The sequence below is a fragment of the Camelus ferus genome, chromosome 1 (assembly GCF_009834535.1).
Source record: "Camelus ferus isolate YT-003-E chromosome 1, BCGSAC_Cfer_1.0, whole genome shotgun sequence".
In the NCBI taxonomy this organism is placed as follows: domain Eukaryota; kingdom Metazoa; phylum Chordata; class Mammalia; order Artiodactyla; family Camelidae; genus Camelus; species Camelus ferus.
In genome coordinates, this window is record NC_045696.1 from 24779604 (window position 1) to 24792759 (window position 13156).

The 13156-nt window shown below is 35.8% G+C and overlaps 1 protein-coding gene across 3 annotated transcripts in view; it reads right to left on the reverse strand.

Annotated features, from left to right (window-relative positions):
* The window catches only part of LOC102517628 (multidrug resistance-associated protein 1), a 77228-nt gene that overhangs the window by 52355 nt on the left and 11717 nt on the right, over nt 1–13156 (reverse strand). For all 3 annotated transcript variants that reach the window (XM_032477363.1, XM_032477362.1, XM_014558555.2), the window contains exons 5-7: nt 8514–8691; nt 2681–2935; nt 424–489 (exon numbers count right to left, since the gene is read on the reverse strand). In XM_032477363.1, the coding sequence (XP_032333254.1) occupies nt 424–489; nt 2681–2935; nt 8514–8691 (499 nt within the window). The remainder of the gene's footprint in view (nt 1–423; nt 490–2680; nt 2936–8513; nt 8692–13156) is intronic.

A 13156-nucleotide genomic window follows, 5' to 3' on the forward strand; every position in this document is an offset into this window, starting at 1 on the left:
TACCTTTTGTAGAATAGCATTTGTAATGATCATGTTTATTCATGTAAAAGAACCTGAGTGACTTCTCATCACTTCCCCCACATAAATCTGCCTTCACACTGATGACAATGGTATTGCCACTCACTCTTCCCTGCTTCATTCTATCTCTCCCCCCCTTAAAACAAGTAATATTTTGTGTCTGTTGGGATATTTGTGCTTAGTTGTTGGTTGAGAAACAAAAAGAAAACACCACATCTTATTTGGCTTTATTTAAATACTATTTCAGCAATAAGAATTCTTATACATCTGAAATCTAAAATACTCTCCCAACAATTTTAAATATATTATTACTTTGATATTGAGAATGATCAAAAATTCATTTATTGATTAACTTATTGCTATATACTAAAGAGTTAAATTAAAGGCATGTCCTTTTTATATTACCTTAATTCCATGTAAGATTTCATAGAGCAGTCTGATCTGTTTATCTTTGTTCCTCATTTTGCTTTTCTATGTAATGGAAAGAAAATGAAGGTGTATTTGACAAAAGTTGCTAACACTTTAATTTACATGGCTATAGCTATTTTAAAAAATACAATCAATTTCCTCTATCTTATATAATATTTAGTAGAAAAATACTATATTATAATTTCATACAATATTATTTTGTTGCTGTTAGAAAATATTTATAAATAAATATTTTATAACTTAAAAGTAGCCAGTACTAGCATAAAGACAAGATGCCCCCTTTCCAAAAGAGTAGAAAATAATATTCATTTAGACATGATTTGTTTTAAATTGAATAATAAAATAGTATCCATATTCTATGGAGTAAAATTCCCTAAACTCTATCAATTATTTACATATACATAACAACAGAAGTATCAAAACAATAAAAAAAAAAGTTTCTATATTTTAAGTACACTATCTTCAATGTTATTAATACTTTGGAAATTAGTGATTAAACTGTATATTTTCAAATACTGCTTTTTTGAAAATATTATCCATTATTACATATTTATTCAAAAGTTTATTATTTATATTATTTTATACTTATCATTGTTTGGGTATTGCTTCTTAAGGGTTTCCTTCAATAATATCACCACAATTATGTTACATGTAGTAATAAGTATTTGCACTATTTAACAAAGTACACACTTACAAGTTAATATCCTTAATATTATTTGTATGATTAAGGGCACATTTTCTGTTTAGAATATTTGTACATAATATCGCAGTCTCTTTGGATATTTTAGGATTCTAGAAAAAGGTCCTGAAAATGAATTCCACTCCCCAAAATTTGATTTATAATCATTTAAAATCCAGAATATTTTTTAAAAATTAGTTTAAAAGCATTCATTAAAACACCTGTTATTCTAAATACGAGTGTGGTTAGTAATTCATAATTATTTTATAATTATATGTTATTTTCTAGTTATCTTTAAAGACTAGTCGTCTAGTCTGCAATTTTTTGAAAAATTCAGCATCTAAATGTATTAAAGTAGTAAGTAAGAAAATCTCTCTTTCCATCTAATTTCACTTACAGGTAACTATTAAAAGATTGGTGCTTTACCTTTAGGTTATTTCTACACTTATACAAATATATTTAAATCTATGTATATATATCTTCATTTATTTATCTCTGTCATATCCATGTGCACAGGTATATTCACATTTTAAAATTTTGATTAATTATATATACGTATACATATATGCATGACATACACTATACATATATGCATGACATACACTATACATATATACATGACATACAATATACATATATACATATGTGTTTCTTTAATTTACTTTTTCCTCTAACAATGGTTGATGCATTTTCATGTCAGTGCATAGATATTGTTAAACTGTGATCCATTTAAATTAACAAGTGTCATAAGCAATACATCTGCATTTGTGTACATTACTTTAACATGTGAAACCATCTGTCTCTCCCTTAACAGTGTGATCTTCAAAGCAGTGGACTACGTCCTGTTCCTCCATTCCTACAGTACAGCATAGTGTACACTGACTTGCAAATAGCAGACATCAAAAACATATGGACAGTACAATGAATGACAGACTGAATGGAGAGGAAGAATATTAAAATTAATTCAGTTAAGCATTTACTGTCCATTGCTGCATGCAGTCTCTCCTTGCTCACTCCAGCCCACTGGCTCCTCACCACTCTTCAGACAGACCAAGAATATCCCTACCTCAAGGCCATGCACACACCTTTCCCTTTGCTTGATGTGTCTTTTTCTCAGACATCCACATAGACTACTCCCCTACCCTGCTGATAGATCATATCTTTCCTGAGGACTTCCCAGACTCTGTGTGTGAAATGATACCCTTGTTACTCGATCACCTTACCCTATTTCTTTCTCTTCATACACAAATTAACACCAGGCATTATGTTATATACGTATTTATTTACTTGCTTGATGACTGTCTCCTCCAAATAGCCCAATGAGAGCTGGAACTTGCCAGTTCTCCTCACGGCTGTAATTTCTGTGTCTGGCACAGTTCTAGCACAGGATAGATGCTAAATTAATATCAGTTGAATAAATGAATGATACACTTGGATTATTTCATTTATAACCTCTGTTTTCCACATATAGAGAATTAACTAGATGGTTATTATAAACTCAAATCGGAAAGCTTAGCATCTGACACATGTAACATGAGGTAATCATTTTCTTACCTTCAGCTGTTTCATTCTAGTTGCAACGAAAGCATTTAATGGTATAACAAACACAAGGACTGCCACCCCTGCTAACACTGCTGGACCCAGCTCCTGCCAAATGAGTGACATGGCCATCAGGATTTGAAAAGGGGCTGACCAAAGGAGATTGACATTTGCCGTCAAGTCCATGAGTTGTTGGGCATCTGCTGACATCAAGTTAATAATTTCCCCAGTGGAAAACTTTTTTCTAGAAGCGTTAGATAAAAGTAGGGCCTGGGGGAAAAAAAAGAAGCAAAATACTTAGAGAGTTCTGTAGATCATGCAAATATGTCACCAAGAGCCCTTTACAATTTGCGGATTGCAAGACTACGGAAGAAATCAGTTCTAGATTTCCAGCACTGAGCTCTCCTTCTGCTTGTTGGCACTCCTATAATGCTAAACCATCCAAAGTTTATCAATACAAAGTACACAAGTAAATCAATGAATATCCAATGATTATTAATTTTTTAAATGATACAACACCAATTCTTAAAGAGATTATTATAATCTTGTTGCAGAGTTTAGCCCCCTCCTATGCACATATCCTACACATAGGCTGATTATAACAATAGCTACGAAGGCCATGGGTATTCAGAAAGATAAAAGTGTTAGAAAGGCTTCATGGAGCAGATAGAAATACTTCTTTTCTTTTTTTCCAAGGCCTAATTCTCACTTTTCCTCTGTGTACTTTATTTAATACTTGTAAATTGAATTCAATATCCTCCAGGTTAATTATTGGTAACTTTTTACCAAGGTTGATATTAGAAATTCATTTGTTTAAATTCCTAGTTATCTAAAATTCCCAGTGAAATGTATAAATAACTAAAAATAGTGAAAATTTGGTATTTGTACTGGAAATGAGGCAAAAGACCATACATACACCAAAAGTTTTAAGGAATTTCCACCACACTGATTTAAAGAGACAAGACTGAGAGCTGGGTCTAACAAGAGTAAATGAGATAACAGGAGGCGCTCAAAATCAATTTATTCAAGGGAAGGATATAGTTTAAAGTGGTAGAGAGCATGATTAGCATGCACAAGGTCCTGGGTTCAATCCCCAGTACCTACTCCAAAAAAAGTACGTAAATAAATAAACATAATTACCTCCCTCCTCCCAAAAAACAAAAGAAATAAACTTAATTTTAAAAATAGCTTAAAAACCTATTTATTCAATAAATGAGTAATATAAAGTCAGGGAAAACAAGCACACAGACATGGGAGGTTCACCAGGTATCAGGTCCCCCTAAGCTCCATGGCTACCACAGCGGTCAATCCTCCTTTACATTTCAGCTAGTTGTGCTGATGATAAAACCGAATAAATACTACTCCCACAAGAGGAAAAAAAGCGTAAAAATACTAGCCACTACGATAGTTAAGCCTCTAGCCATGTCTCCTCCAATTGTAGCTTTTTAATCTTCCTAAGTTACTGACCACTTAATGTGGCCAAGTAAAACAATGGAAATCCAAGAGCAATAATTCTCATTTCATTAAGACTATGGCATTTTTTAGAGTGACCCATTGATCTCTACTAGAATCCACCCCCAACTTATCATTATAAACAAATATAAATTCTTTTCTCCCACTTTTCTTTCTTTTTTTTTAAGTGAAAGCAAGTTTATTTAGAGAGATACACACTCCGTAGACAGAGAGCAGTCAGCCTCACTCAGAAGGGAAAATGGCTTAGGACACACACACTCCACAGACAGAGTGCAGGCCATCTCAGAAGGTGAGTGCCACAGAGTGAGAGCGACCTCTCCTGCTTTTCTAAAAAGAAAAAGATAAACAGTACTAAAGTATTTATGCAAATACTAAAAGATTGAGTAGTTCAAAGAAATTATCCAAGGAAGCAAATAAATGCCCTCCTATTGGAAAACACACACACACACACACACAGCACAACTGTCCCTGGCAAAGTCTATTAACAATTCCCAGGGAATCTGGGCAATAAAATAAAGTCCAACCGTTTTTCCTTCTTCTTTTGGGCTTAGTCTGGTTTCCCTTCCTCATAGTGGGCCGCATGCAGGGGCTTTGCCCCACCCCAGCCCTTCAGACCACAGTTCCTAGTGCAGAACGGCTGCCCCCATACTTCTGCTCAGGGACCGTGTGCAGGAGCACTGCCACCAACACCACAATTCAAGATGGCAGCGGCACTGAGAGCTGGCGCATGAGCAGCGCAGCTCTGCCAGTCCCGCGAGAACTCTGCCTCCTCCCTATCCCGCTGAGGAGAGCCCTATAAACCAGCCCCGCCCACAGCCTGCCAGGGAAAGCTTGTATTCCAGAGTGAGCTTGTGCCTCTCCATTCTCTGATCAGAGAATGAAGCTTTCCTTTGCTTCTGAACTGAATTTGGTTTCTTTCACTGGCTCGAATGACACTGGGCAGAATGACCCTTGTCAGGCACCAACTCAGGAGGGTAAAACACAAGTATGTGACTCATCACTTTTTTAAACTTCACTCATTTCATCGATTGAATTATGCTCTAAGAAGACTCAGATGAACCAGGTATGGCTCCCAGCCTCAAAAACCCTTTATACAGACAGGAAATGTCTTGTTTATTACTGAGCACAATTCACTAATGGTTCATTTTATCATCTGGTGATGAAATTGGCTTTGCAATTTTACGTTCTCCCTCTTACATAGCTGTCCCTTTATGGACTCATTGCCATGGCCCTGGTTTGTATTTTTATTTCCTGAACTACTGAAATAGCTCCAAGGTACTCCTTATTTCCAACCATATCATTCTTAATTCTTTTCTCCTGATCATCCACCCCGTGGCACAAATGAATCCCAATTTCCTATAGAATTAAATTATATTTTTACAATATTTTTTTCAAGGTTCTTTAAAAAACATGTAATTTCTTCTGTCTTACCACTCTATCCCTCCCCATTATCCTGTACATGAAACAGAGCCTCTAGCTAAATGAATCTATCATCATCTTCTGAGCAGGATTTGTACTCATTTCTGTACCTCCCTACCCCATGTATTTCCAACAGTAGAGCCTCTGCCTCATGCAGTTTATCCTTCAGACACCCATTGCAGAATATTATGCAATGTTAACCATGATATTTTCCTGACCATCCTAGCAATAAGTCACAGATGTCATATAATGTAGAGCTGAAAGGGCCCTAAAAGTTTCTATCCCAGTGATTCTCAAACAGTGGTTGTCAAACTTCTAATGAGACATGATGTACATAAAGATGGATCCTCATAAATCTAGGGGAATTCATTTTTCTTCAGTTCTTTTGTATGCAGGATTCTCTTTCTGACTCACTAAGTGCAGGATTTGGATTCTGCCTCACGTCTTTCTGACCACAACTAAGTATCTCTATTTTAAAGAATGGAACAGACTTTTATCAATTTTATTTGTATTTTATAATTACCACAATTAAGGGAAGAGCAAACCTTTAAACCACTAATGTAGGCAGTCTAGACATGGTCATTAAATTTAAATTTACTTTAAATTAACATTTTACTTCCTTAGTCTTACTAATCACATTTCAAAGGTTTAACAACTATATGTGACTAGTGGCTACTGTACTGGGCAGTGCAGATAAAGAATATTTTTTAAATCACAAAATCTTATATTGGATGGCATCTGATGGAAGAACGCCCCTAGACTGCCCACATTAAGCTGAGGACTAACTGATGCTGCTTTTGAAGTCCTCAAGAATCCTCATGGAGCCTGCACCTGGGAGCTAAGGGTAACACAATCTGAGGTTTGAGACCCAAAGATCAAGTGGAAGGAGACCTATGTTCTTTCCCACAAATCTTAAAAAATGATATTCCCTGAACTTTCTTCCAAAGTAGCAGCAGTCATGTGGATGGATACAGAACAACAACTTTTGAACACCCCACCCCTTGTCAAGAAAAGGGTATGAGGCCAGCTTTACCCTGGTCCAAATACAAATCCCTGATGAAATAGGGCCAATGTCACATGAATATGGGTCATCTGATCCCACTCTGAGAGCCCTTAAGGATCTTGAAGTTATATAAATATGATAAAAAAAATGGAATCCTAAAATCTATAAAGGAGAGGGGAAATTTAGCAACCCCGATTAGTCCCTCTGGAAAATGGATGTAGGCTAAGAGACTCAGAAGAAAGGCTACCTTATATCAGAGCCACCTGCATGTGCTATCCTAGGGTGTCCTAACACTACAGGTCATAATGTCTTCTGCTGCTTGTTTGATGGACTTGGAATTAAATCTTCATCCTTACTGCAGGATCCACTAAACAAACCAGCTTGGATTGCTGTATTCCTTTGATCCTTGAGTGCCCTTTGTTGTTAAACAATCTCTAAGGAACCATATGGTCTCACTTCTGTAGACTCTACTCCCTCTTACATTATCTCCAGGGTCTCTTTGCCCTTGCAATGGACTCACTCACAACACTTGATTTTCCTTTTTATTTCTGACAGCTTGCTCTAATTTTTACTGCAGTTTACTCTTTCATGATTGTAAATCCACCCAAAGCCTATACCTAAACTCCATTGCTTTAATCAATAAATGAAATCCTTTTTGACATGGATCATACATGGAAAACAAGTGTTAGCATTTACAATGATTCTTAGGCTCTTTGATATTTTTTCCCCATGTTTGGATTTCTCAGAATTTACAGCCTCTAGAATTACAAGTAGGGCAGCCTCTCTGACTCTGTATTTGGGCTGTATTATACAGTGCTAGCTCTGCTGGAAGTTCAGTTACATTTCCTGGCTCAATTGGTCTTGGGTCATTCCAGAATCTCTAAAATCACTCTATGCCTCCATTTTGGCCTAATATGGTCTGTAACACTTCATGCTCAGGTCAGCCCAAATTATACTTCCTTCCACTTACAGAAATTCTACAATTCTCTCAAAGACCATTTCAAGGCTCTTTTCTATGTGAAACCTTCCTTAACTGCCTACAAACATTGTAGATTTCCTGCATATCTGATCTCTTATAACTGCATTTATTTGCACACATTTATTGATATGCTAATAGTTCTCCCCAATTTCTTGAAGGCAAGGGCTCATTTATTCATTTCCTCAGTCTTCCAACCTTTATAAAACTGTGTAAAAGCCACTCACCTAGATGCTAAAGGTACAACAGGTAAATAAGTTCCTATTATAGATCTGAAGAGCCCATAATTTATAGAGGAGTAAAGAGTAAAAGTACAAAATACACTTAATTGAATAACTCAGTGATGACTACAGAAGTGTGGAAGCACTTTGATTGTTATAATTATGATGTAAATAAAAGGCTCTGGATGGTAAAGAGGTGGTATTTAAAATTGTATTTTCAAGAAAGGACAAATAAACTTTAGGGTCATATGAAGTATAAGGATCAGTCAGGTTTTGGGGTGGGGGTGACAGGACTTAGCATGAAAGAGAGACAGATGTTTGTATAGAGAAGGATGGCTTGTTGCAAGAAAAAACAAAGTGAGTAGAGAGAGAAGGAAAAAGGTAGTATGTAGAATGAAAATGATCATGGGAAGAACAAATTTAATTGATACACAAATTTAGATTACCATGAAAACATTCAATTCCATTCATGTTCAGAGGAGGAGTTAAGTGATATAACAGTGGACAAAGAACATCATTTAATTTCATAAATTAGAGTTGACTAGAAAGTGCAGGGACTATAGGGAGAGAACCCTCTAGAAAAATTAATGCAACCAGTATTAATGAGCCAAAGTTCTTTTACAGCAAAATAAATGTATATTCAAAGGACACATTAAGAACTTTTTAATATACTCTTCTATTTTTTCAGTTCTCTTATTTTTAAAGCACATAAGGATCTACTTCATTTAGAAGGTGGGAATTCCTTCAACCTTTTACCTTTTTGTAGATGAGTCCAATTACAGCTGTCTTAATTTTTGCTGAAGCGAGCATGTTAAAACGTTGATATTGCTGAAGGATCAGAGTTTGCAAAACAACAACAATGAAAAGCGCCAAAGCATAACCGTAGCCACTCCAGCCAAAATTGGGGCCGTGTTCGCAGAAAATGATCATTTGCCTGAATGTCATATGCAAATGGAGAAAAGGGAAGAAATGTTAAACATCTGAAGTAGTTGAATGTTTATGGGAATTAAGTGCTGTCAAAATGTTACACACACGAGCGCACACACACATACGTGCACGCACGCACACAAACACTCTTGCCTGTTCTTTGTCCCTACTGGCCCAATTTGGCATCCTTCCCCCCTTTATTTTCACTCAAGCATTACATAATAAAGTAAAGTCAACGATTATTTTCATTGGCTTGTAGGTAGAAGGCTAGTTGGTAGAAGGTTAATTTCTAGTTTTCATACGCTAATCTCATCAATTAGTTAATTGTTCTGTTCTAACTTCATCATGAAAGTTGAGACATTTAAAATTTCTCTTTTTTTCCCAAAACCAAGCATTTTGTGAAATATAGGGAAACATGACAATTAGAACTTAAGCAGGGAATCTCTTAACATGGCAAACAGACACTTTTTTTAAAGGCCTGAATTGTATCTCACTTCTTCTTATTATTTTTATCCATATGCAATTTCCCTTTCCTCTACCTTTACTAACTTCCTCTTAAGTTTGGTGACAACACAGTCATCATGATTAAGGTCAATGCTGGGTACAGCCAGATAACCAGGCTGGTCCTAGCCATAACTCTCTTGGTTGCTTATTGTCCCACACTATAAACACTGATTAAAACTCAGAATGCCTGATGTCCACTGTTAATAACATTATACAGGTGCTCCCAACCTTTTAAAAACTGCATCTGTGACTAAAAATAATAATTTTAAAAACTACATATACTCTACATAATGGTGGAAACAACTTTGATATATACTCTGAGATACCACAAATTACTATGTCATTTATTTTGCAGGCTTTGTTCTTGGTCTACTTAAATAGTTCCTCTTACTTGGTAAGTAAAAGGTGTAATATTAGATATTTTAGAAATGTACCCTTCCCGCTTTGAACTTTGGAGGTGCACAAATGTGCTTTGTCATTGTGAACAGACACTTTGAGTGAACTTAACAGGTTATTAGAACCAGAAGGAAACCATATGTGATTAGGCAAGACTATTCCTAATTTTTCCTAAGAAAAATGAATTTAAAAACTCATTTTTAATGTGAATTTATATTTTTAAAGTAGAAAATAAAAAAATAAATGGCTAAGCTTTGATCTATTTTATTAACAGCTTGGACAGCTAACGGATGAACAGTTAAAAGTAATTCGTGTTGCCTGAAATGCTTTATCAAACAAGTACTTCAAAAAATTACCTTTATTAAAATTGTACCTTGGAACCAAATATATACCAATGTCTCTAAAAATCCTATTAAAACTTCTAGTCATTGAAAATTCCTATTTTGAGTATTATACATTTTCAATGACACTAGTGAGCTATTTGACATAAAAACATACACAACAAGAGGTTCTATATTTTTAGTTGATCTTCATCAGATGCCATTCATTAGGAAACCAAATTACTTTTACAAAAGCAACTTACTAAAAACTTTCTTGGTTTCAGAATTAAATTTCCTGAAAGAGGAGCACTGCTCTTCTTACTGTGGATGTATCTGTCAGTGAGACATTTTCCTTTCTCATAAAGTCAAACAACTAGATGACTATCACCAGGTATTAATATGGAAATACTAAAAATATTTCCAGAAAATACTATAAATAATATGTGATCAGGGCATGGTAAAGACCACAAATCTATATTCATGACATCTGATGTAAATACTCATTTTTTTGTTTGACTGACACTAGAATAAAATCCATGTAAGTGGGAAAAAAGAATAAGCACCACAGTCAACAAAAAACACATTTCTTCTACTAGTAAATTAATGAAAGTATTATTTTTATATGCTTGGTTATTACACATGAGACATGACAATGCATTCTCATCCTTGAAGATAGTCCTCTCCAGTAACTTTTCTATATATATATATATATCTCAAAACTAGCTATTAAAATTAGTTCCCCTCAAGCTCAAATTATGATCATACAAATTCATAAAATTCTTTCTTGTAACTCAGTTGTCCCTCAATGTGGGGATTTTAAGCTTATCCAGCTACTCTAGAATGAGTGTTTCTTGGAAAAGCGTAACTTGGATAAGCCCACTTATTCACTATTTCATTCAGGAAATGTGTTTGACTTCTATTTGCCAGGCTCTGTGCTAGGAGCTAAAGTCACAAAGATTGAATAACATAAAATCCCTTACCTATGGAGGCAGAGTTCATAGTCTACTCAGGGAGAAAGACATGTCAACTGACTCATTTCAGTGCAATATTAAAATGACTGTTTTGCACATATGCTCAAGCTAGTGTGTTATAAAAGTATGTGACAAAATTAAGGAGACCATTCTCTACCCTACAGCCAAGGACTTAGCAATTCTTTAGAACCCCATAGACTGCAAATTTTGGGAGAATATGGAGACACTGAATTGCCATGACCTATAGCTATTTTAGGAAAGACAGTGGTTCTCCAATGAGCTTCTTGAGCAGTAGTCATTGGCAGATGGAAATCAGAGCATGACTAAGAATGGTTAGGAATCCCTTGCTACTCATTTTGATTTTGAAACTAACTCCCGTCCTTTTGGATCTGAGCTGACTTAAGGACTTGCTTGACCAAAATAATATGGCTAAAGTGACATTCTGATATTTCCAAGCCTAGGTCATAAAAAGACTTGCCTAAGCTTCTTGGAATGAGAAAAGGAAAAGGTGAATGGGGTGAAGCCCAGGGGGAAAGAAGCATAAGCTTCAGAAAGTCCTCTCTTGGTAGAGTCACAGAGAACATACTTAATTCCCCCAGCAACAAGCTGTGGCAAATATGTGAAATCTTATCTACCAGGGAAGCCCTTCAAAGATTCAGCATGCAGGGCACCCTTTTCCTAACACACACCAAAATCCCAAACTCCCTGAAGGAAAGCAGATATCCAGCATGGATCATATTGATTGTACAAACAATCTGGACATACTGATCCACTCATCAGTTAGGGTTGTGAAGACCGTCCTGAAATCCAAGTTCCAATCACCAGCCAAAGCCCCCACCCCACGAGCAGGCCTTCCAAAAGATACAGTCAGATCTGCGATTTTAATTCTTTTCTGCAAAATGGCTAATACATATTTCAAATTTAGCAAATTCCACTCCCTACTCTACTCTTTCCTGAGCCTTCTATACCTCAGTAAACGGTAACTCATTTACCTTGTGACTTAAACAAACATTATGAAGGTATCCTTGACACCTTTCTTCATCTCTCAACCTACATTCAATCCATAAGTGGACTGTGTTGACTCTACCTTTAAAATAAAGCCCAAATCCGACCACTTATCACCTTCACCACCCAGTTGAAGCTGCCGTTGACTTTTGCCTGGATTATCTTTATCTTCCAACAGTTGTTCCTTCTTCCACTCTTGGTCCTCTTTACTTTATTCTCCACACAGAAGCTGGGGTGATTCCTGAAAAACTGAGGTCTCATCATACCAATCTATGCTCAAAATCTTCCAAAGACTTACACAGAGTAAAATCCAGTATCCTCATCACATTCCACAAGGCCCTTCAAAAACCTTCTTACCCCACAAACCTTTCTGACCTCAGTCTCATCACTTCCTCTCAGCTTCTCTGCTCCAGCCTCACTTGGCTCCTATGGGTCCTCAGACACCAAGCACACTACTGCCTCAGGGTGTTAGCCCTCTTTGCTCTTCCTCTTTACAACAGATATGGCCTTGGCTTCTTCTCTAACTTCCTTTGGAACTTGGCTCAAATGTCATCTTATAACCAATGTCTCACACAGAACACCTCACACAGAACAGCAACTTCCAACTCCCCAGGCCGGCATTCCTTTTACCCCCTTACCTGGCTGTACGTTTTTTCCCCCTTAGCACTGATTAGCTCTTAATATCATTCATATTTAGTCATTTGTTTATTATTTATCTCTCCCTTCTAAGTGTCATCAGAACAGGGGCTTTTTGACTTTTACTCTATCCTCACAGTCTACTTAGAATAGTGTTTGGCATGTAGCAGGTGCTTAATAAACGTTGGATAAATATGTGTCTGGATATTATTTGGGGTTCAGACAACTCAGGATTAATTCTATTTTCATGAATTAAATTGTTCTTAAAGACTCCAACAACTTGGAAATACAGTCAAAACAAAAAAAAATATATAATTATATATTAAATATATTATGATATAAATACATAATTAAAAACATGTTTCCTTGTGTTTCCTTCATATGATAATTAGAGGTAAGGAAATATCCCCTTGAAAGAGATGGCATACAGTCAAGGATTCAGTTTCATTGTCTGCTTGTGAATCCTTACAAATAGATACTATGGAAATACTAGTTCTATAGTGTTCTATAGATAAATTCTTAAAAGTTTTCTTTAAATGTGTCTATGTATACATATAAATACACACACATGCATATATTTACTTATATTTACATATTATTACCTTAGCTGATAAAGCACAATTCCCAAAAGACCCACAGC